This window comes from Thalassophryne amazonica, chromosome 1 (assembly GCF_902500255.1).
Source record: "Thalassophryne amazonica chromosome 1, fThaAma1.1, whole genome shotgun sequence".
Taxonomy (NCBI): Eukaryota; Metazoa; Chordata; class Actinopteri; order Batrachoidiformes; family Batrachoididae; genus Thalassophryne; species Thalassophryne amazonica.
The window spans coordinates 159,680,006-159,701,458 of NC_047103.1; the positions used below are offsets into that span (position 1 = coordinate 159,680,006).

General features: G+C 39.9%; 1 protein-coding gene across 1 annotated transcript; it reads right to left on the bottom strand.

Annotated features, from left to right (window-relative positions):
- Positions 1-1,601: 1,601 nt before the first annotated feature.
- Positions 1,602-17,827, bottom strand: LOC117516694 (calcitonin gene-related peptide type 1 receptor-like). Its single transcript, XM_034177537.1, has 13 exons — positions 17,737-17,827; positions 15,420-15,489; positions 13,016-13,157; positions 12,821-12,934; positions 12,279-12,391; positions 12,102-12,193; positions 11,145-11,274; positions 10,905-11,058; positions 9,265-9,325; positions 9,121-9,187; positions 4,975-5,193; positions 4,847-4,888; positions 1,602-2,126 (listed from the first exon to the last, which is right to left on the bottom strand). The coding sequence occupies exons 1-13, from the start codon at positions 17,751-17,753 to the stop codon at positions 1,920-1,922; spliced, it is 1,428 nt and encodes a 475-aa protein (XP_034033428.1). The 5' UTR covers positions 17,754-17,827; the 3' UTR covers positions 1,602-1,919.
- Between the last annotated feature and the right edge of the window lie 3,626 nt (positions 17,828-21,453).

Here is a 21,453-nt window from a genome sequence, read left to right on the forward strand (position 1 = left end):
AATGATAAAAATGAATGGTAAAGAAACGTTTTTTCTAATGTTTTAAAATATCTCAATAAAATAATCAAAACATAATTGGGGCATTCGATGTCATACAACTGTTGTGATTTTTTTAAACAAAATGTAGTTGTCCCACACTATTGCCGTAATTTCCACCACAACACTGTAATGTCCCTTTAAACAGTTTGTATGAAAGATTGTTTGGGTAGTTTCTATGGAGATAAACAGTGACATCAGAGCACATGTATATATAGCGCCAAATCACAACAAACAGTTGCCCCAAGGCGCTTTATATTGTAAAGCAATGGTGTGGTGGAAATTACATTTACAAGGCCAATAGTGCCCGTAGTTAAAGAATCACCCACATATGGCCGTTTAGCTGTAATATTTCTATCAGAACATATTCTGTAAAGCCTGTGTTGTGCTTTTTGTTTTGCTTGGTTAGAATGGCCATAGAAGATACTCACCTCACTGAGTCTGGCCTGCCTGAGGTTTCTTCCTGTAATCCAAAATTGATGGAGCTTTTTGTGGTCAAAGTGCCCTGGGGGAGGTAACATCTAGAGCTACATTGAGGTGACATGATGTGGACTGAAACCTTAAAATAGCCTCAAGGGTATATTTTGATATTAGATTCTTCTAGCAGCTGGCGATCACTTTAGTATTTTCTCTGCTTTCTTGTAGACTTACTGCTGATGAATTATACCTTAGACGTAGTTTTCTCCAGGAGACTGATTCTGCTCTTTTTCTCTCTGTCCAAGGTACGGATAGCAGGACGACTACTGAACACAAGATGCTGGACTGACACACTGTACACTGCAGTCTGCATTTGGAATGGACATTGTCACAGGAACAGGCCCACTGATGGCATGAGGACTGCTGGATGACCCCTGTGATATAACCGCATGTGTGGACTTCTCATCAAATACATATTCTTTTGTTATGTTATGCTGTTTTCATTTCCTGTTTTCTGTTTCTTCAGCTTTGTAAAACTGTAAAAACCTTGTAAGTGTTAAAATGACCTAAGCAGTGGGTCACCCCTCTGAGTCTAGTCTGCTTGAAGTTTCTTCCTCAATATCAAAGGAAGTTTTTCCTTACCACTGTCACCTGTGTGCTTGCTCTAGCGGTTGGTAAGGTTAGATCTTACTTGTGTGATGCACCTTGAGGCAGCTTTGTTGTGATTTGGCGCTATATAAATGAAATAAATTGAATTGTGCATTTGCCTATTTTGGGCTTTGGCAGATTTATGCACTTCACTCAGATTATTGTTAATTATGATAAATGTGAACCACCAGTGAACAGTTTATGCACCATGTTAATGAAGCTGTCAAACGTCTATTTTTGGCCGATAGTCAAGTTTGGAAAAGTTTGAATAATGTTATCATGTTAGAGTAAAACTGTCTTCACTAACTGATACTTGAGTTAACCCGATCTGTCCCCAGACCATGTCTGCCTCACAAAACCTACAGCTGTTACTAAGAGAGGTACTGTACACGTAGTACTCAATCACGAGGCAATCAGAAAGACACTTTCAGATGTGGGTTTGAGGTGACTGGCTGCGTTTGTCCACAAGAGTCCTTCCAGGCACTATGATCGTCCAAATACTGCCCAGTCGTGTTGCACCTACATCTCAGCCTGTTCAGCAGCGACCCACCAGCATCGCTACTGCATCGACTTTGTGCTGATCGACGACTCTCTGGTCAAGTTTATTCCACAAGATGCAACAATGTCTTAAATCCTCCCTCGCTGTAGGAAACGTTGCATCATGAACGCTTCCTTATGTCCAGCAGTTAATGTCTCAGAAAACGAAAGTTGGAGAAAAATGGTATGACAGTACTTTAAAATTTCCATGCCTGTGTGCAGGAATGCACGTCTATCTTCATCTTGGGAAAAGCAGAGAAGCCCAAATTCTGGGAGCACCCTCACACGAACGGGCTGTCTGATCTGAAGATGTCTGAGTAGCTCTTGCCGTTCATGTGCTCCATGTGGCTTTCGATGCTGTAACAGCGGTTCACCTCCGTAAGCGATGATGCCACGTAGGAGGCAGAGCGGAAGAAGTCGGTGTTGGCAAAAGTGCCGGCAAACTGCATCCTCTGTTGATTCCAGTGTCTCCGTAGGACACTCTGAACCTGGAAAGGACACACAACGAGGATCTCAGAGGAATAGCACAATTAAATATGAACACAGAAAATATTTTATGTCAGCTTGATGATTGTCCTCCGTGCAGGGATATCTCACAACAGAACTGACCTATAGGTAATTTAATCTACATGCACAGTAAAATCACCAGTGTTAAATTAACACTGACAGTGTGTACATATGGTCCCACTCGGGCCTGAGTGGGACCATATGTACACTGTCAGTGTTAATTTAACACTGTCAGTGTTAGTTTTACACTGGTGATTTTACTGTGTGCACACAGGGCTAGGCTCAAAGTTACGAGCACATTAGACAGAACGTAGATCTTTAAATTCCAACACTATTTGATGTACTGCATGGAACAGAATAGCTGATGTACACTATATGATACTATGTAAATTAGGGTTGTCAATAATGATTATTTTTGTAATCAATTAATCTTTTCTGTTGTGAGCGTGTCCAATTAGTTGTGTCTGTACCCTTGGTTCCTGTCTGAGTTTTATGTCGTGTGTTATCTACGTCCTCCTCATCTGTCAATCGTGTGTGTGTGTGTGTGTGTGTGTGTGTGTGTGCGCGCGTGCACCCCTGGGCTGTGTCTGTCTGGTGTATGTGTGCGTGTGTGTCTGCTTTCCTGCTTTGTGCCTGAGTCCTGTGTGGGTCCAGTTTGTGTGTGTGTGTGAGTGTGTGTGTGTGTGTGTGTGTGTGTGTGTGTGTGTGTGCCCTCGGTTCGTGTCTCAGTCGTACGTGTGTGTAGGTGCTCTATTGTTATCTGTCTTCTGTTTCTGTCACTCTCTGTGTTTGCTGTCTGTCCATCATGTCATTTGTCCGAGTTCCTAGTCTTTGTATTCGTCCATGGTCATTTTTTTTCTGTGACTCTCACGTCTCCCTGAGATCCATGTTTTATCTTGTACTCATGTCATTGTTATGTTGGTTTTCCCCTGTGGCCTTTATTATTTGTATGAGTTCCAAATTGTCACTGCTTGTTTGTTTATTCAGTTGTTGATCATGGTTTGGTTCTTATTTAGGTTCTGACTGCTGTCTGGTTCTTTTTTGTCCGTAGTTCCACATTTGTTTTTACATTTTGTGTACCTTATGTTTTGGTTTTAAATTTCTTGATCAGGTTTTTTGTTCAATTATCTCGTGATGTCCGTTTTATCTTTTATCTCTGTGTTCCTTTATTTACTCTCGTGTCTCGACTGTTCTGTTGTCAATGATTTTACACCTGTTGTTAATTAGTTGAGTTCGTTTTTAAGCCACACCTCTTCATTGTTCATTTGCCAGTCGATAAGTATGTTGTTCCCTGCTGTGTTTTTGAGATTCAGTGGTTTAATCCTCATTTTGTTCCTCACCCCGTCACTGATGTATTGGATTGTGTGTCACTGTGGATCACCCCATCACTGCTGTTATATTATTTCCACTGTGGATTATTAATGCACCCTGGTTTTTCTCCTTCACTCCTGTGTCCTGGCTGCCTGCTTTGGGAGTTGAATTTGACTCTGCTAAGCTCAAATCATAACACTTTCAATTAATGTATCTATTTTTTGATTAGCTGATTAATCCTTTCGTTAATTCACCAGTAAATCAGAACCATGAATTCTACCAGTAACTTTAAACCTTGCATTATTTTTGTCATAAAACATTTATAATAGGCTAAAAATGCAACACATCTTGTGCAGGGTGGGGGTAAAGGGGATTGTGAAAGGCATTCTTGCACCTGCCTCTGTATCTTCCTGAGACACAAAACCACAGAGAATGAAATCGGGGCATATTTTCCAGGGCCACAGGTGACAATTATTTTTCTTATAAATTAATGTATTGATTACTTTCTGAAATAATCCATTAGATGTTTGATCCATAAAATGCCAGAAAATGGAGAAAAATATTGGTCAGTGTTTCCCAAAGTCAAAGATGATGTCCTCAAATGTCTTGTTTTCTCTATAACTAGAGTTGGGCGGATCGATCCTAATATCGATACCAACGCTGGTATTGATATTGAACGATCCTCGTGTAAAAAGATCGATACTCAAGCTCTTTTCTCTCCCGCACGCACTGAGTGCTGCACATGCAGATTCATCAAAGTCTACTCTCTGTCTGTAAGAGCAGAGCTACGCTGTGTCACACAACACAGAGCAGTGCACCATCTCCCCTCTGGTCTTTTGTTGTTGTGCCGTCACGTGGCTCAGCAGTGCCAACCAATTTTGTTGTGGTGTGTTAATTTTGTCTACCTCAGGATATTTTGTTTTAAGTTGTGGTGAGTGATATTTTTTTAAACAAACATGTTGATTGTGATAATAAAGTATTTTGTTGTCATGTACAATGTTTGGCGAAATTCTATCCTAGGTCTTTTGGATCTATGAAGCTTAAATATGAAAAAGTATCGGTATCGGTACCAGCAACACTGGGCCTGTATTTACTTGGTATCGGATCAATACCAACGTTCCTGGTATTGCCCACCTCTATCTATAACCCAAAATCCAAAGATATTCAGGTTACTGCCAAAGAGGAGCAACAAAACTAGAAAATGTTCACATTTATGAAGCTCAAATCAGAGAATTTGGATGCAAAATGAATGATAAAAACATTTGACAATTTAACAATTAACCAATTAATCATTGCAGCTCTAAGGTAAAGCCATGCTATGCTACATTCTCTTGAAAAAAAGGAAAATTCAAACTTATTACTTTCCTTATGAATCAAAATCATCACTAACCTCTCCATTGAAGAAGCAGAATATTGTAGCAACCAACAGACCCTGCATGTAAAAAAGAAAAGAGATTCCATAAATGCATATAAAATAAGAATTTAATTAGAATTTATTGTGTCAGGTTGCAGCTGCACCTGGTAGTGCATGAGGATTTCTGTGATGTACAGAAAGATCTCAAGGGCCACGTGATCCTGGGGCTTATAAGGGACCAGGACGAACTGGATGCCGAGCAGAGGAATGAGTATGAGGATGGCTCTCACTGCCCGCATGTAGAGGTTGGACTCAGCCTGGTGCGTCACGCGCAACTTGGTGATGAGAACGCGAACAATATTCAACAGAAAGAAAAGGTTCACCTGGAAAAAACATGGGGCCAAACACATTTGCTAAACATACTGTGGAGCAAAGAAAACTAAATTGAGACCTTGAATATATATATGTACAAAATTGCAATTTCAAATTTGCATCGTACGCACGCACACACTGACTTATTAAAGTTTGTCTGATTCAGTCTTGGAATAGAAGCCGTTCAGTTTTGAGACGGATGGGCAAAAAAGGCAAAGTACATGTCTGCACCAGCTGGATTTTTCAAATCAAGAAATGTTATGAGTCTATATGTTTGTCAGCTCCGGTGTGTGAGGTTAGAATAATTTAACAGCAGCATCTGAATCAGCCTAAATTTACAGTTTTTACAGGTCCTGCTACAGCAGCAGATATTCATAGGTGGTGACATTTCATTATTATTGTCATCATTATTTTAATGATCATTATTATTTTCAGAGTTTTATACATGGATGACAACCAGTCAACCAAACCAAAAAACAAAACAAATATTAAACAAAAACAAGAATAACCAATTTGACCTGTGGGCGACTTTAAGCAATTTCTGCCTAAATGCCAGAATCAAAAACAAAAGGCTTATTTTTACTCTTCAGTGTGTGATGAGTCATTTACTTCCTGCCAACTGACAGAAATGCTTTTAAAATTTCAGAAAAATGGGTATCGAGTGGCACTGAGTGGTATCGAGTCCAAATATTTTCATGTTCAGCCAGTGGCGGCGCCAGGGGGAGGGGCTTGGGGGGCTTAAGCCCCTTCAATAATGAGCCAAGCCTCCCTCAGCCCCCCCAATAATTCTGCCAATAATGTGAATAGCAACTGACATATTTGTGGATCTCAACTGCAGTTTTGCGCTGAGAATGTCTCAATATTGCATAGCTGAGCAAAGTGATGAATGTGTGTGTTCGGGGATCCACCAATGCTGAATCACCCTTCACAAACAGAATTTTCAGTTTTGCAAATAAACATTTGTAAAAACCCACACACTTTACAAATCAGAAATTTGTGTTTGTGGATCACAAAGCATGTGTACAAATCAAAGGATATTTGGGCTAGATTGTATACAAACTTCATAAAGAATCACTTTTTTGTATATTGTTTACAACTAAGTTTCTCAGGCTATATCTTTTACTTACTTTTATCGAATGGTTATGACCTCAGTGTTAAATTGGCAATAAAACTTTAATATAGATGATTAGTGTAAGGTTGATTCCATGCACTGCCTTGAGCACCATTTCAGTGAATTCAGTTTGTATAACTATGGGCAAGTTTACTGAACTTGCAGTCATTCTAAGTGATGTGTGTGTGCGCATTGATACCACATTTTAGAGGAGCACAGGTGACTAAAACATATACCTTGGTATTTATAATGGACACCATTCGGAAAATTCAGATGGCTTTCAGGGACGATTTTATGGGGATTACACAGATTAAGGAGTGCTCCAGCCAGTTTAAAGACCGCCCACAGCGTCTGAGATCATTTCCAACATGAAGGCTTTGTTGATCCGGGACGTCGTCTGACTTCCACAAAAAAGGCAGAAGGCGTGGACATCAGCACTTTTTCGGCACATTCCACTGTTACAGGAGTTTTCTTCATGGAAAGAGAAGTGGAGGGATGCGCCACCGTGCCGCTCATGGCGCGGCACAAAACCATCTCCATGTTGGTCTCACAGGGCGGTTTTCAGATGACTTTCAGATGGCTTCCGGTGGCTTTTCAGTCGTGTGACTATCTGAGAAATTGTGCATGAGCTGGACATGCCACAACATGTCCTGTGAGGCTTCATCACGGCGTTGCTTTGCGCCATGCAGCTCCATCGCAACAGCACGGAATTCCTCCGCACGTCTGTCTCAATGTGCCGAAAAAGTGCTGATGTCCACGTCTTCCGCAATTCCTGTGCTAGTCAGACAACGTCCCGGATCAACACAGCGTCCAGTTAGGAAATGAATGGCACATTCCACTGTTACAGGAGTTTTTTTCATGGAAAGAGGAGCGGAGGAATACCGCCCGTTGCGATGGAGCTGCATGGCGCAAAGCAACGCCGTGATGAAGCCTCACAGGACATGTTGTGGCATGTCCAGCTCATGCACAATTTCTCAGATAGTCACACGACTGAAAAGCCACCGGAAGCCGTCTGAAAGCCATCTGAAAGCCGTCCTGTGAGACCAACATGGAGGTGGTTTTGTGCCGTGCCATGGTGGCGCATCCCTCCGCTTCTCTTTCCATGAAAAAAATTCCTGTAACAGTGGAATGTGTCGAAAAAGTACTGATGTCCACACCTTCTGCCATTTTTGTGTAAGTCAGACAACGTCCCGGATCAACAAAGCCTTCACGTTGGAAATGATCTGGTTGTTTCAGCGGGGTTTGAGCCAGTCGATCGGTGCTCGGGGCATGCCACGCTCTCAGCAGCTGTGGGCGGTCTTTAAACCGGCTGGAGCACTCCTTAATCTGTGTAATCCCCATAAAATCGTCCCTGAAAGCCATCTGAATTTTCCGAATGGTGTCCACCTGGAGGTCTCTCACAGTTTCTGGAAAAAATTGATGCAGCAAAGCTCCAAATCGTTCAGACATTTATTCGCAATAAAAATCCGACGAGAGGGGTGGACCACTGCTCACACAAAGCCTGCTCACAGGCGAATGACGCAACCGACAGGCGTGAAAAAAACTCACGCATGCGCACGAAGGTTCAAGCTTGGCTGATGCAATCACACGTGATTCAAATCCATATGGTTTTTGAAAAAAATAAAAAGGTCCGATACTTTTCTAACAGACCTCGTATTGTTCATTTCTACGACATTTTGTGGAGCCCCTCCAACTTTTACCCCAGCCCAACCCCTCAAACCCCCCCCAACAAAAATTTCCTGGCGCTGCCACTGTGTTCAGCAATGATGATGAAATAAATAAATAAATAAAGCTGATAGAGGAATTCATTTAAAGTAATACTTTTTTGGGGGGGGGGGGGGGGGGATAAAAATGATTATTTCATGAACACAACAAACCAGTTCCTTGGATGAACTTTTGTGATGTGGCAAAAATATGCCTATTACAGCTGCAGAAAGATTAGGAATTATTTAACAACTTGAGAAAAGTTCTGGCAAATGGTTTCACCACTTAACCTGTTTTGCCCCCCCCACTCACCCCCCCAACACACTTTGCAAAATTAATAAATTTACAATTATAATTTTACATCCTGTTGAAAGCCACGGTTCCAAATTTTCAATTCAGTTTTGAATTTTGCACAGCCCTGCTCCCCCCCAACCCCCCAATACACACCTGCGCACACACAAAAAAACAGCAAATTCACACACACTTTCCCCCACACACTGAAATACATAAGTAAATATTCATAAATGTTGATATGACTACTGGTTCTTCTATCAGATCTTCTGATAATCTACTGTTATATTATAGTGAAGGACTTTAAAATTTAAAGCTCCCCTAGAAAGACAGGAAGGCATATTTTAGCCTGGAGGCTCTGTTATGTTTCCAGTGGATTTCAAACAGCCGTGCGGTGTCAGAAAATGTTGACCTGGAGTTAGTTTTGCTCCAGAGAAGGTATGTTTTTCAGTTATATCCAGTTACTGTCATTAGCCTCAATGCAAAATGGAAAAAGGCGGGCCACGTCTGTCTGTTTATCCACAGCGATATCTTCAAAATCCAAAGAGTCATTCCAGTCAAACATGGTGGATAAATTCAGTGGCCCACGCTTCTGCAACACCAGTCATGTCCAGGTCACAGTTCAAAGGTCATGGTCAAAGCAGAGGCCATCATATAAATTACATGAATGGCCATATCTCAGGAACCAGGTGAGATATTGAAATTTGGTTTTCTACACTGATGTCTGCTCTCCTTGTGTTAACAAATGTATCAGATGACGTCAACAATGTGACAGATGACGTACTCTTTAATCAGACGTAAAGCTGGATTTCCTGCTGGAGTTAATACTTACCACCAGTGCAGCACAGATGGGACCATGGATGATGTACAGCAGAGATGTGTCTGAGCTGATCCAGCAACTGTGAAATCATGGATCAATGCTGAAATACATGAACTTGATGATGCCTCCACTATCAGCCACATGCACAAGACTTACGTGTCATTGTAGTAGTAGCGACGGGCAACTGAGTGTATCAGTGCAGGCACCAGTGGAAAACCTGCACAAACATAACACATTTTTGATATCTGAGTGTAATAACATGCACATTAGTAGGAGACCTAGGACCCCCCCAGAACTAAACCAAATCAACTTTTTTTGGCTTCCTGAGACTAGTAGATCCCAACTGTGCTACTTGGGGACCTCTAACATGCACATTTCTCATCTCTCTGCTAAAAAGCAGATTGCTGCATTCAGGTGTTCTCAGCCAAACAAGATAATGTGCTAATCAGCTTTTGGAAAACACTACCTTAAACTATCCCAAGACATAATCAAGATGTTCCCAAAACTAAAAATGGGCCTCAAACCAGGTATTCAAAAATATGATGTTCTGTTTTTATGAATTTTATTTGTTGTTATGTATTTTAGGGTCCTTTAGTCGCAATTTTTGGACACCACGTTGAATTTGAAACTTGTGACTTAAATGATTTAGGTACAAATTTTATTTATGTGTGACCTAAAACTTTCTTCTCATCTAATATTTTTGAATATCTATGTTGTTTTAATGAGTTTTATGGACAAAATCTATTTAGGTGTCCATTTTGGATGCTGTTTTGAATTTAAAACTTTTGAATGAAATGATTTGGGCACAAAATTGATTTATTGTGACCTAAAAGTTTCTTCTTCAGGAATATTTGTGAAATTAAGTCTTTTATATGTTGTTTTAATGAGTATAATCCAGAGTCATAGGGTGTTTTAGGTCTTTTATCTTCATACACCCTCACCTAGGTGACCCAGCCAGAGCTGATCAGTCCCCAGCTCGTGTCCAAGTGGCATGTTGTTCCAGAGCTACCTTGAGGCCCTCTCTGGAGCCTCCAGTGTGTTCTTGATGGCTCTCTTCGCTTGCAGTCCTTTCACCCTAAAGAGTTTCAGGGTTTGCAGTAGTGAATGGCCAGCGAAGTCCTCAGCATCCAACCTCCATCGGGTTACAAAGGGCTTTCCAGTCGTTGTTCCGGCACTCTGTAATGAGCTCTGCGTTTTTATCCCTCTTTTGCTCATTGACCTCATCGATTCGATCCTCCCAAGGGACAGTCAGTTCCAGAAGAACCACTTGTTTGGTGGACTCCGATGATAGCACCATATCTGGGCGGAGAGAAGTGGTTGTGATGTTGGCTGGGAAATGAGCTGTTTGCTTAGGTCGACTTGGAACTGCCAATCGCGAGCGGTGGAGAGAAGCCCCCCTGAAGAGCTAGACTGATGTCGATGGGCCTTCTGTCCCAGTCTGATAAAGGAGATTGACTGTTTCATGGCAGCCTGGGTTTTGCTGTACTGGATCACCACGCAGATGGAGTTTGCCAAAGATCTTAAAAAATGTTTTTGGCAAGTTTAAAAAAATGATTGGGTGATCATTTTGGATACCATCTTGACTATCCTTCTTGAAGAGAGGTATTTTTTTATTTTATTTTCAGGAACATCCTGATTATGTTTTGTGGGTGTCTTCTATGTGTCCTGGTCTAAAGTCTGCTTTAGTTCTAGGAAGTGCAAAGCAGGATGTCCTAGTGCTCCTATAACACAGTATAAGTAGCAAGCTGCTACCTGGCTTTTTAAAAAGATGACAGGACATCCATATCAAAACTCACCCCAACCCAGTAAGTAATACCACATGAGATGTTGTTTCTCTGCAAACACTGCCACAACAATGAGGGTGTGTAGATAAATCCCCTCGCAAAGCATCCAGAAGTAGTTACAGCTCAGCAGATAGAGGTGGATGAACATGAGCAGCTTACAGCTCACCTGCCAAAAACAAATGGATCCTTTACGAAAAGCAAAATCCCAAACAACATCTGGACACACGTCAGATTTCATGTGAGAGTACTTACAGAATCATTATATATGTTTCCCTGGTTTTTCATCACCACCGTCGTCAGCCACACAATGGTGATGATGGAGTTCAAAACAAATGAGAGGAAGAGGTTTTTGTGGAGCGTGATCCTCTGGCAGCTCAGACTCCTTGGAAGAGGAGCAACATTTTAAACACACTGAGCTGTAAATGTAATTTTGATGATTAAACTGCAGTTGTCGACTGTGCAGATGTGCAGATCTCAGGTTTGTTGGTTTCCGAGCATGGACAGCCCGCTTAAAATCACAACACAAATCAATTTAGTCTTGTCCACCCCTCAATCATTCCACCAACTTGGATCCCGATCAGATCAAAATTGAGTTATTTTCTTCAGACATAGATAGACAGAAGGTCACACAAGACCATGAACAATCCCCTTGCGACATATGAGTGTAATAACAGCTAATAGGAATTTCATGTTTGCTTCAAATATTTTTAACAACACTACCTTTCGACTATTTACTGTGAGCAAGTGTAAAATTGTTTAAAAACAAGCAAACAAAAAAGTGGTTACTTGTGGAATAGACAACAATGGGACTATTGCAAAGACCGTTTCACAATGCCATGCCTTAAATATGACAATAGTGAACTAATTTATCCTGACCAAAAAAAAACAACAAAACAAAAAACAACATAAAAAAAAATCCAGCTCGATCATTTCTGGAATTTTTCAGTAGTATTATTTTTTCCCTCTGTTATGACTCCATTTCTACTTTGAACTGATTCCAACTCTGGATTTAGGAATAGTTCAAACCTGTGCTTTAACATTTAGACACACAGTTTGTCAAATTATGTATTTTTATAAAACCAAATGAAATAAAAATAATTCTGGCTTCCATATACAACATTTTTAAGATGATGTTCTTTGATCTGCAATTTGAAGCAAATCTCTGCAACATGATGTAAACGCAATAATGTGCTTTGTTGGCTAACTTACTTGAAATGGATGAATATTGCCAATGATATAAGCAGTGCCACCAGCGAGAGTCCATGACCAATCATCACCAAGTAGAAGTGATTCATCGCCGCCTACCAAACAACACAAAACCTTCATATATTTTCAAAGTGTTGCACACGGCATACCTGCTTCAGCCCACTTTCTGTTACGTCTTACTGTCTGGTCGTGTTGGCTGTGGGCGTAGCAGTTCCTGAAGTCTGTCCAAGTCCTGTTGCTCTCCGGGTGGCGCCCCCACTCTCCTGTCTCTGTGCACACTTTGAATGCCATCGCTGTTCAGAAAACAATTAAGCATCAGTGAAGGTCAAACCCAGACCTGCCCTTAAATGGTTTTCTTTTTATGTTTGTGAAAAGATCAAGGTCACTGGGTTCAAAGGTCAACATTTGCATTTTTTTTCACTCCAGTCTTCACTAAAACTGGCACATGTATGTAGGTGGGCTCTGGAATTGCCCAGGTCAGATGAAATTTGCCAAAAGTCAATCATTTGGGTCAAATGTCAAAATTTAAGTTCTTCACTCTGATTTGCATCAAACATGACACATATAGGTGCATTCTTGAATTGCCCAGGCAAGCTCAGCAGGAGGGTGAAGGTCTGGGTCACTGGGATCAAATGTCAGATTTGTGGAGCCCTGAAGGTTTTTCTGCCCACAGGTACTGTAATGAATGCAGCTGTAGTTGTTACTGAAATAAAATAATGTACCGTGAGGATCAAAATCTTTGTAATAGTCAGGACAGCTCTGCTCTGTGGTGATGCCGGCTTCAGTTTCATCCCAGCACAGCCATCCGTCCCACGTCTTGTTGCACACAGGCCCTGAAGAACATCACCGCAGCATGTACCTGAATGCAGACAGTGTAGATGTTGTCCTTTTTTATTGTTCTGAGCTCAACTCCTCACCTGTTCTTTTGTGATGGCTTTCTTTCAGGATCTGCTGGAAACATTCAAACTGAGCTCTGGCTATTTTGTTGCTCGTCACATGATTGTTGGGGTGATGCTGCTCCAGCTGGTGATCATGTTGAGAAGTTGCTAACACATGCAGCTGAGAAACACAAAGAGACATGGGCAGGTCCATAAATATTGGGACAGGTACACTTTTATTAATTGCTGTGCTTATACCTGCAAATAAAAAGCAGAAATTCTGCCCTTCAAGCAATTATTAAGCTCCATGCGTTGCTCTTGCAGCTTATACCGGTGGACTTTACATGCTATGATGGGACTTCTGTCTACACTTCGGAACACGCTTGCTTTCACAAAAATGTGACTCAGTAACGTTGTACTTGACAGGTTGGAAAATCATTTTAGGATTACTGGGAGTGCCCTTGCATGGTTGACGTCATACTTGACCAGTCGTTCTCACTGTGTTTTGTACAGTAACACTACCTCTAACCTTAGTGACATGAAATTTGGGGTTCCACAGGGGTCCATCTTAGGCCCCCTGCTTTTCTCCCTTTATATATAGCACCCCTTGGGCACATATTGCGGCGTTTTGGAGTTACCTTTCACTGCTATGCTGATGATACTCAGTTATACATGCTGATAACTGTTGGTAATCTCATTCACATAAAATCCTTAGAAGATTGCCTTGCATCAGTGAGAAGTTGGATGTCTACAAACTTCCTACTTTTAAACTCCGATAAGACTGAAATGATAGTTCTTAGTCCAGTGAGACATCGGCATCAATTTGACCAGTTAATGCTCAGCTTTGGCTCGTGTGTCATACATCACACAGACAAAGTGAGGAACCTCTGCCCATCAGGTGGGTTTTTGCTAGTTTGTACAGTGACAGCTGATTCATCCTCATGGGAACGCGGATGATAAGGAGAAAGGTCCACAAAACGTGACCATTCTGTCTAAGAATGACCTCTTTTTGTTGTTTATAAAAAGTAAAAGTGACAAATGTCAAGAAAAGTCACTACTTTTCATGTTTTCTTAGATATTACCACAAAGAGCAGGTACAGTATGAAGTAGGAGTTGGGCTACCAAACTCAATCTGGGTTTGATTCCTGTTCATGCTGGTTGTCTGTGTCATTAAACAAGCTACTTCTGCATTGTTACAGTCCATCCAGTTGTAAATGGATACTAACTTCGGCTGGAGAAGTAACCTGCGATGGACTGGCATCCCTTCCAGAGTGAGTTGCGGACTCTCCGCTTCATGCTATGATATTCGCAACCCAGTCTCACGGATTGTCGTGATTCAGCAGCACAAAATATACATTAATCTATTGGGTCATCATATTGTCACGAAAAGTGCAAAATTTTCGTTATGGCAGCACAAATTCATTCTAATTCATTCTGTGATGGCTGCATGTAATTAAAAGTTGAGCGGGGGAGTTGGTGTGGCTATGGTTAGGGGAAGGAGTAGGGTTAGGTTATGGTTAATTTTGGGGTTGGGGGGTAGGAGTAGGGTTAGTAATAGTGAGTTAAAAAAAACCCCATCACAAAAATTTTAATCATTTCATGAAGGGAGCACAAAAAAAAAAAAGTAAGACTGGGCTGGATATCCGGCAATAAGCACTGACACCAATGATCATCAGGACCTTTACAGGACTCAAAAAAAAAAAAAAAAAAAAAAAAGACTCATTGGATGAGCTCAATTCAATTATGTGCAGGATTTCCATCTAATAAATATATGTAGCCCCAACTCAAATAAAGCACATCCATACAAGATAATATAATTTAATTTAGTTGGGGATACATATATTTATTAGATGGAAACCCAGTCCAGTGAATCATTTTTTTTTTTTGAGTGTACTTAATTTATTTTTATTGTTGGGGATTCCCAATGACATCACTGGGGATGTACCTAACATTTTCTTACTCCCCACATAGGGAACAGTTGGGGCTAATATTTCAATGCAGTGTCATCAACAAAACCAAGCGTAGACTCAAACCTCATACTGTGTTCCAGCTCATTAAAACGTACCCTGGTAATTTAAATTGCAGTTAAACTGCAAACTGCATTTAAAGTACAATGTTTGGTCACATAGTCACCAGTGTCACCAAACTAGTTTATTAACTCAACCTTGCAGTTGCGATGTTAGATATTTGTGTACAATGATGAGCTTCACTGCTGCTGGGACAGACTCCAGGCCCCCTGTCATTCTTAACTGGAATAAGTCGGTTGAGAAAATGGGTGGAAGGTTAGTTTGACTGCACAATAACTGCAACAAGTCAGCTTGTTCATACACTGTAAAACAGCATTCATCTGAAGATATTTAACAATGTGTTAATGACGTAAACATTTCACCTTCAAGCTGTTAAAATACACAGCTACTTCTCCAGGTTAATAAATAACAGCTACCTTATTGAAGGAGGACACCAGTAGGAGAAGCAGGAAAGGGTTCAGGTCCATCTTTGCACTGATCTCCATCCTGTGGAAGGTTCGGATACAGCAGAGAATCACTACTTTAAAACTCTGTGTACTGGAAATCAACGTGTGGCCAAAGGAAACTTGTTTCCCCTGGAGTGGATGTTGTTTTATGTTATTTTTGTCCTTCATATTGGATTCAGCGGTCCAAGTAAAAAAACTTCAGCACCGTCCAAAATAGTTTCCCCCCAGAGCTCGATAAGAAAAATGCTTCCTGAACTACAGCAGCTGCTAACATGATCCAGAACAAACTCCAGCTCAGACACTGTCACACCCTCACCACCACTAACACTTTAAAAAGACATTCACCCTGAACATTTTCACTACTTATTCATTATTTACACAATAGATATTTGCTATCATTTTATGCATACTTTGTATTTTTACATAAAATGTTTCATTGTGTACATTTGAGGGGTTATTGTGCTCCGAGTGTGAGAAAATATGTCATATAGCTTATCTGCGTCTACCCATCTCTATACCAAACTCTGTCTCTTTCTATCCCTCTACATCGCCTATCTCTGAATATCCTCATCTTTCTCTCTTTACATCTATTTCTCTCTCAAGATCTGTATGTCTACACACTGTGTGTCTCTTTCTCTCTCCATATATATATATATATATATATATATATATATATATATATATATATATATATATATATATATATATATATATATATATATATGAAACTAACTTGTCTACTAGCCAATGATTTAAGTTTTTAATGGCAAAGTTCCCTTTTTTTGTACATTTGGGTTAGAGATTTGCCCTTTTGCTTCCTTTGTTCCCCTCAGTTTCCTTCCTGCAGCCTTATAATGCATGTTAAGCAAGTTTCACCAATGTGTAGCCAAAACAAAGTGTCACCGGCATGATAAATGGAGAGTGTCTCTCAAGAGCCATTTCGCTTCATGAAATGTGACATTTCTTGCAGATGGGGTGCAATTAAAAATATACATCTGGACAGGAGAGGTGTTATTGAAATTGCAGAAATAAGGCTAAAGACATGCAATAATATCACTGTGGTCATTGTAAAACAGGAAAATTTCCCAGTTGAAATTTTGGCTTTATTGTGCATCATGTGCAACACTGAAACAAGTGACACAATCCAGTTTAGTTAATGCAATTGGTCATATAACAAAGGAAATATCTCTTGCTACTCATTACGACAGAAATGCATAATTCATAAGCTTTAAAATAGTGATTGATGGTGTAATTACATCATCATTTAACAAGCTACTGTCAGTTATCCACAATATTTTACAAAGTTATTTGGGAAAAAGATTCTTCTCTTCAACAGCCAGGTTTTTGTTCAGTGTGAGTTGATCTTCCAATCAGATGCAAATTCAGGAACCATTTCTCTGCCTGATTATCTTCTTGACAAAACCCAAAGATGTTTGATGAAATTAACATTTGTTTATATTGTCTTTCCAACTACAACCACTGAAGCCTTAACTGCTTTAGAGCTATCAGGGGATCAGTTTCCATACAAAATATGAAAGTAGCGTTCCCATTACTTTTGATGCAAAAATTGATTCCAGCACCTTTGAGTGAACTATGATTTAATGAACCTCAAATTACAGCTGCTTTCCATTCTAAACACTGACAGCTAAAGTAATCACGTTTTTGTTGGTGTCCAAATATTTATGAACTTAATTGTTCATCTGTTTGACTTGCGAGGCTCTTAATATCTTAATGAAATGTCTCCTTTTCTATATGAGAACACAAAGTATAAAACACTTTTGCACATAAATAAGCACAAATTAAAGTCTTTACATTGACTGAACGAGCAGCTATTGGGTGATTTATTCTCATTTATAGCTACAATAACAGATATTTTTATTTTGGAAAACTTCTTAAACAGTTCTTGTCTGATGTTTTGTGCAAATGAAATTCAAATGCATGTTGACTTCTCTGTTGCAGACATTATTATTATTTCTGTTAATATTTTAGTTTAACCACAAAAAAAAGTGAGTGCTTTTTGTTAAATAAGAGGAAGGTGTGCAGAATGTTTGTGCCTTCATGCATTTTCTAAAGCATTAATTGGAAGTTTAATCAAAAACGTCTCCTTGTCCTTTTGCTGTTTTACACAACAGTGTCGAACAATGTCATAAACATATCATTTGTTTGTTCCTCTTGTGCATTCATGTTCAGTGGGAATATCTGAATCTTATTGTGTTTGGCAGAAACAGCTATTTCCCCATTTTAAGTGCTGGGAATATTAACAAAAATAATGAAAAGCTGGTCTTACCTTTGCACCGTGTGCATGGGTGTGAGTTCCCGCAAAGAATCCTGCAATCTGTGTGTTTCCTTTCAGAGTCCGAGGCCACACTGAGCCATCCTCATAAAGGCTCACTCTGGCTTTGGATGACATCACACACAAACATACGCCTTTTGTGGAGGAGTGTACGGAGGATCAAGACATACAAAGTGTGAAAATCATCCTGTTACCCATCACTGCATGTTTGTGTCTTCTGACTTTCCATATTTATTGTAGTTTTTAAGACATGTTATGCTTTTGACTCTCAACCTGCCTTATGTGGGTCCCCTGTAGATTCTGAATCGATGAATTAATACATTGATAAATGAGTCCATCCCCTTCAGTTTAACACAATAACTCAAACCAATTAAATGCTTTCATCTTGTAACTTGACAAATAAAAGGGATATATAATGAGGATAATCTGATTTGGCTTTGGTGAACTTCAATAAGTCAAACAATCCAAAAAGTAACTTTGTTACCCTGAGTGCCAGCAAAGCAGTTATAGCAGGGTATTGCTGTCGTTGGTGTGTGTGTGTGTGTGTGTGTGTTTGTGTGGGAACAAGATAAATGAAAAATAGCTGGACAGATTTCCTTCAAACATGGTGGGAATATTACTTGGTTAGATGTTGAGAGGTGATTAGATTTTGGAATAGTCTGGTCAAAAGTCAACGAAAACATGTCTGAAAAAATTATATCTTAACAGCTAAGAAGCCTACATGGATTATCTAAAGCCTATACTGATCAGTAAAATATTTGTGATTGATTAGCATAAAAAACTTCATAATGAAGTCACACAATAATGAAACCATACATCATCAAAAACACCATTACAGACACACATGTATTTACTTGTACATTTATATCACTGGGTGTAGTGCATGCAGGGTATACAGTACATTTTGTATATGTAACATACCGTAGACCTGTCTGCTACCTGAACACTGCCTCTACTGGACATGTGTCAGCTTGTTGCAGCAGGAATGATCCTATCATCACCTGCATGACTGAAACTGCAAAAGTAGGTGTGGTTGAAGTTACAAGTAGACTGAAGTGATTTTTTTTTCTTGCACTTCCAAAGCCTACTAGGTGTAGTGTGCAGCAAGGTCACTGCTGTTTGTCTGTAGCCATTCCAGTGCTTTCACAAAATTTCTCAGACGATCTCCATGACTAATGCTTGGTGATGATTAGGATCTTGCAATTTTTTAAATTTTGTTTTTAAACATTTTCAACAGATTTTTTTTCCCCATCATTTTGTATTTCTCAGCAATTTCTCAGCCAGACTCCATAAAATTTAATGGAATGACCCATTTCATTAAGAGGAACAACCTGTTCATTTTTTGGGGATCTCGATGTGGATCCTGGGGTTTGTACAATTCCCACATGACTGTAAAATCACTGAGGTCCCAGGGTGCAGTTGAGTGTGTTTCATGGCAGCGCATGGCTATGTGTGTATCTGTGTGTGTGTGTGTCAGGCACTCTGACCGTCTGAAAAAAGTTCTGGAGAAATATAGTCCATTTAGGGACTAACCCTGTCGTGTCTGATGATTTGCCAACGTTAATGCTGGAGTTTATGCTCGCAAAGTGAGGTTTACCGGCCACGTGTTAAATTCTTATTCTAATTCAGTTCCATTGTTTGCACAGTTTATTTTTCGGTAAGTAATTCGACCTGGACGAGATGCCTCTCCACCTGGCCACTTTCCGAATTGTTGTGAAAGGTGTGGTCGGTTTGTCAAAGCTTACCAAACTGGAAATTCTCTGAGCAGACCCACAGATTTCTCCGTCTCATCAACTCTATTGAATAATTCTCTATCAGAATCCACATCAGTACTTTGGTATGATAGATTAAATTCAGCCATTTCTGCATTGCTGCTGCTACACAAGTTTCGCTTGCTTTCAGCTGGCTGTGCCATCATTGACATCTGCGTAGCAACGCGGAGTATTACGGTCGATTTTTTGTCACCATCAACGCGATAATTTATGGTCTGAAATCTCACACGATTAACCAATCAGATTTGCAGAACAAATGTAATCGGATTAGAATTACCATTCTACACCTGTATGTTTCCTAACTCCTCAAATCTGGTGTTTCGCTGCTCTTGATTGGCTGATCACACCTGTTAATTAGCAGTGGGTGGAGCAGGGTTGGTGATTCTGTGACTTGAGATGCTTTAAATGATGAAAAACTAATTATTTATTGACTAATTATTTATTGACAAAGACTATCACAAAATAAATAAATAAAATTAAAATCCCACATCACCATTTGAGAAAGATCCTGGATCTGAATGGGTTTGTAGTCATAGACCTCTTGATATTTCTGCTTAATGTGATGAAAATTTGTCAAAATTCACTTTAGAGTTCAGTCTACAGATTTTTTTTTTTTTTAATTTTATTTTTTTTGCAGAGGGTTTAGTCTTCATTTAATATTTTCTGTTGGGTTTGTTGGATAAGATGCTGTTTTGCTGCAAATGTCAGCAGAAATGTTCTTGCAAGCTGAGCAAAATAAAATGAACTTAAACTTAGTTCCCTAAATAAATAAATAAATAAAATAAAATAAAATCAATAGTTTTTGAGTAACCCTTTTAAAAAAAAGCCTCCTTTTCACATCTTAGACCTCAGTTCATTTACTTTGGCTGCAGCCTCAGTTCATGAATTTGTGCTTTATTTTTGCATATTTTACTGTTGTGATCAGGATATTGATGTATAGAGAAGGATTTCACCATCACCAACTGTTTTCTTTCTTCAGATGAAAATGCTGAAGGATTCTTTTCTTTAAACGAGGTCTAAGTTCTTCCTCAGCTGCGCCATCTGCAGGTCAGTACTGGTACCTAGCAACAGTTAGGTGAGTTGATATTTTTCATGTGATTTGGAATGTAGAATGCGTTTGAAATTATTTTATTTAATATATCATTGTTTTGTGCAATAATAGTGTTGGCAATGTGCTTTTTTCTTTCTCCATAGGTGCAGGTCCAGTATCATGCAGACAGCTGAGTTTTATAGACAGAATTACTCTCACGCTTCTCCATTTGAGACAGACGCTCACAATCCCTTCATGCTTTACAGTCAGTATGGAACCGCTTTTCTGTCCTGGGTGGCAACCACCCAGGCAGACAACCGGTCTATCACTACCTCTCAAATCTATTATATCCATATGCTGCAGGCCAGATGAAACATGGGCGCTCCTTTGGCCTTCTTCATCCACTGTGGTCCTCAGCACTGAGGGACCTGTGTGCTGGATCATGCAGAGGAATGTACCATATGACCAAAAAGTCATAGCTTCCTAAGCAACCATTCATTTGACACAAAGTCATTCAGGCAGCACATATGGATCCTCCAAAGAGAGACAGTACCAAAGACATTTAGTCATTGCTTTAGGTCGAAGTCTCACACAGTAACACAGGACGCACCAGGACTCTAGACTTGGACCTTCATTGTCCTACAAAGGTATTGGTACCGACAAACACCTCTGCACAGCGTGTCCAGGTCCAAACCTGAGTGGCTTGTGTGGTTGGGAACTTGGAACTTTTTCCCTTTTGCTTTAGCTTGATGCTTCACATTCATCCATGGAAATAACACGCACACTGGGATTAAAGTAGAACTCTAGATGTTTTTCAGTCTAGGCCCTATATTTAAGATGTTTTGGGGTTCAACTTTTCACTGAAGAGAAATGATAATACACAGTCCTGTTATGAGTTAGAACACTAAC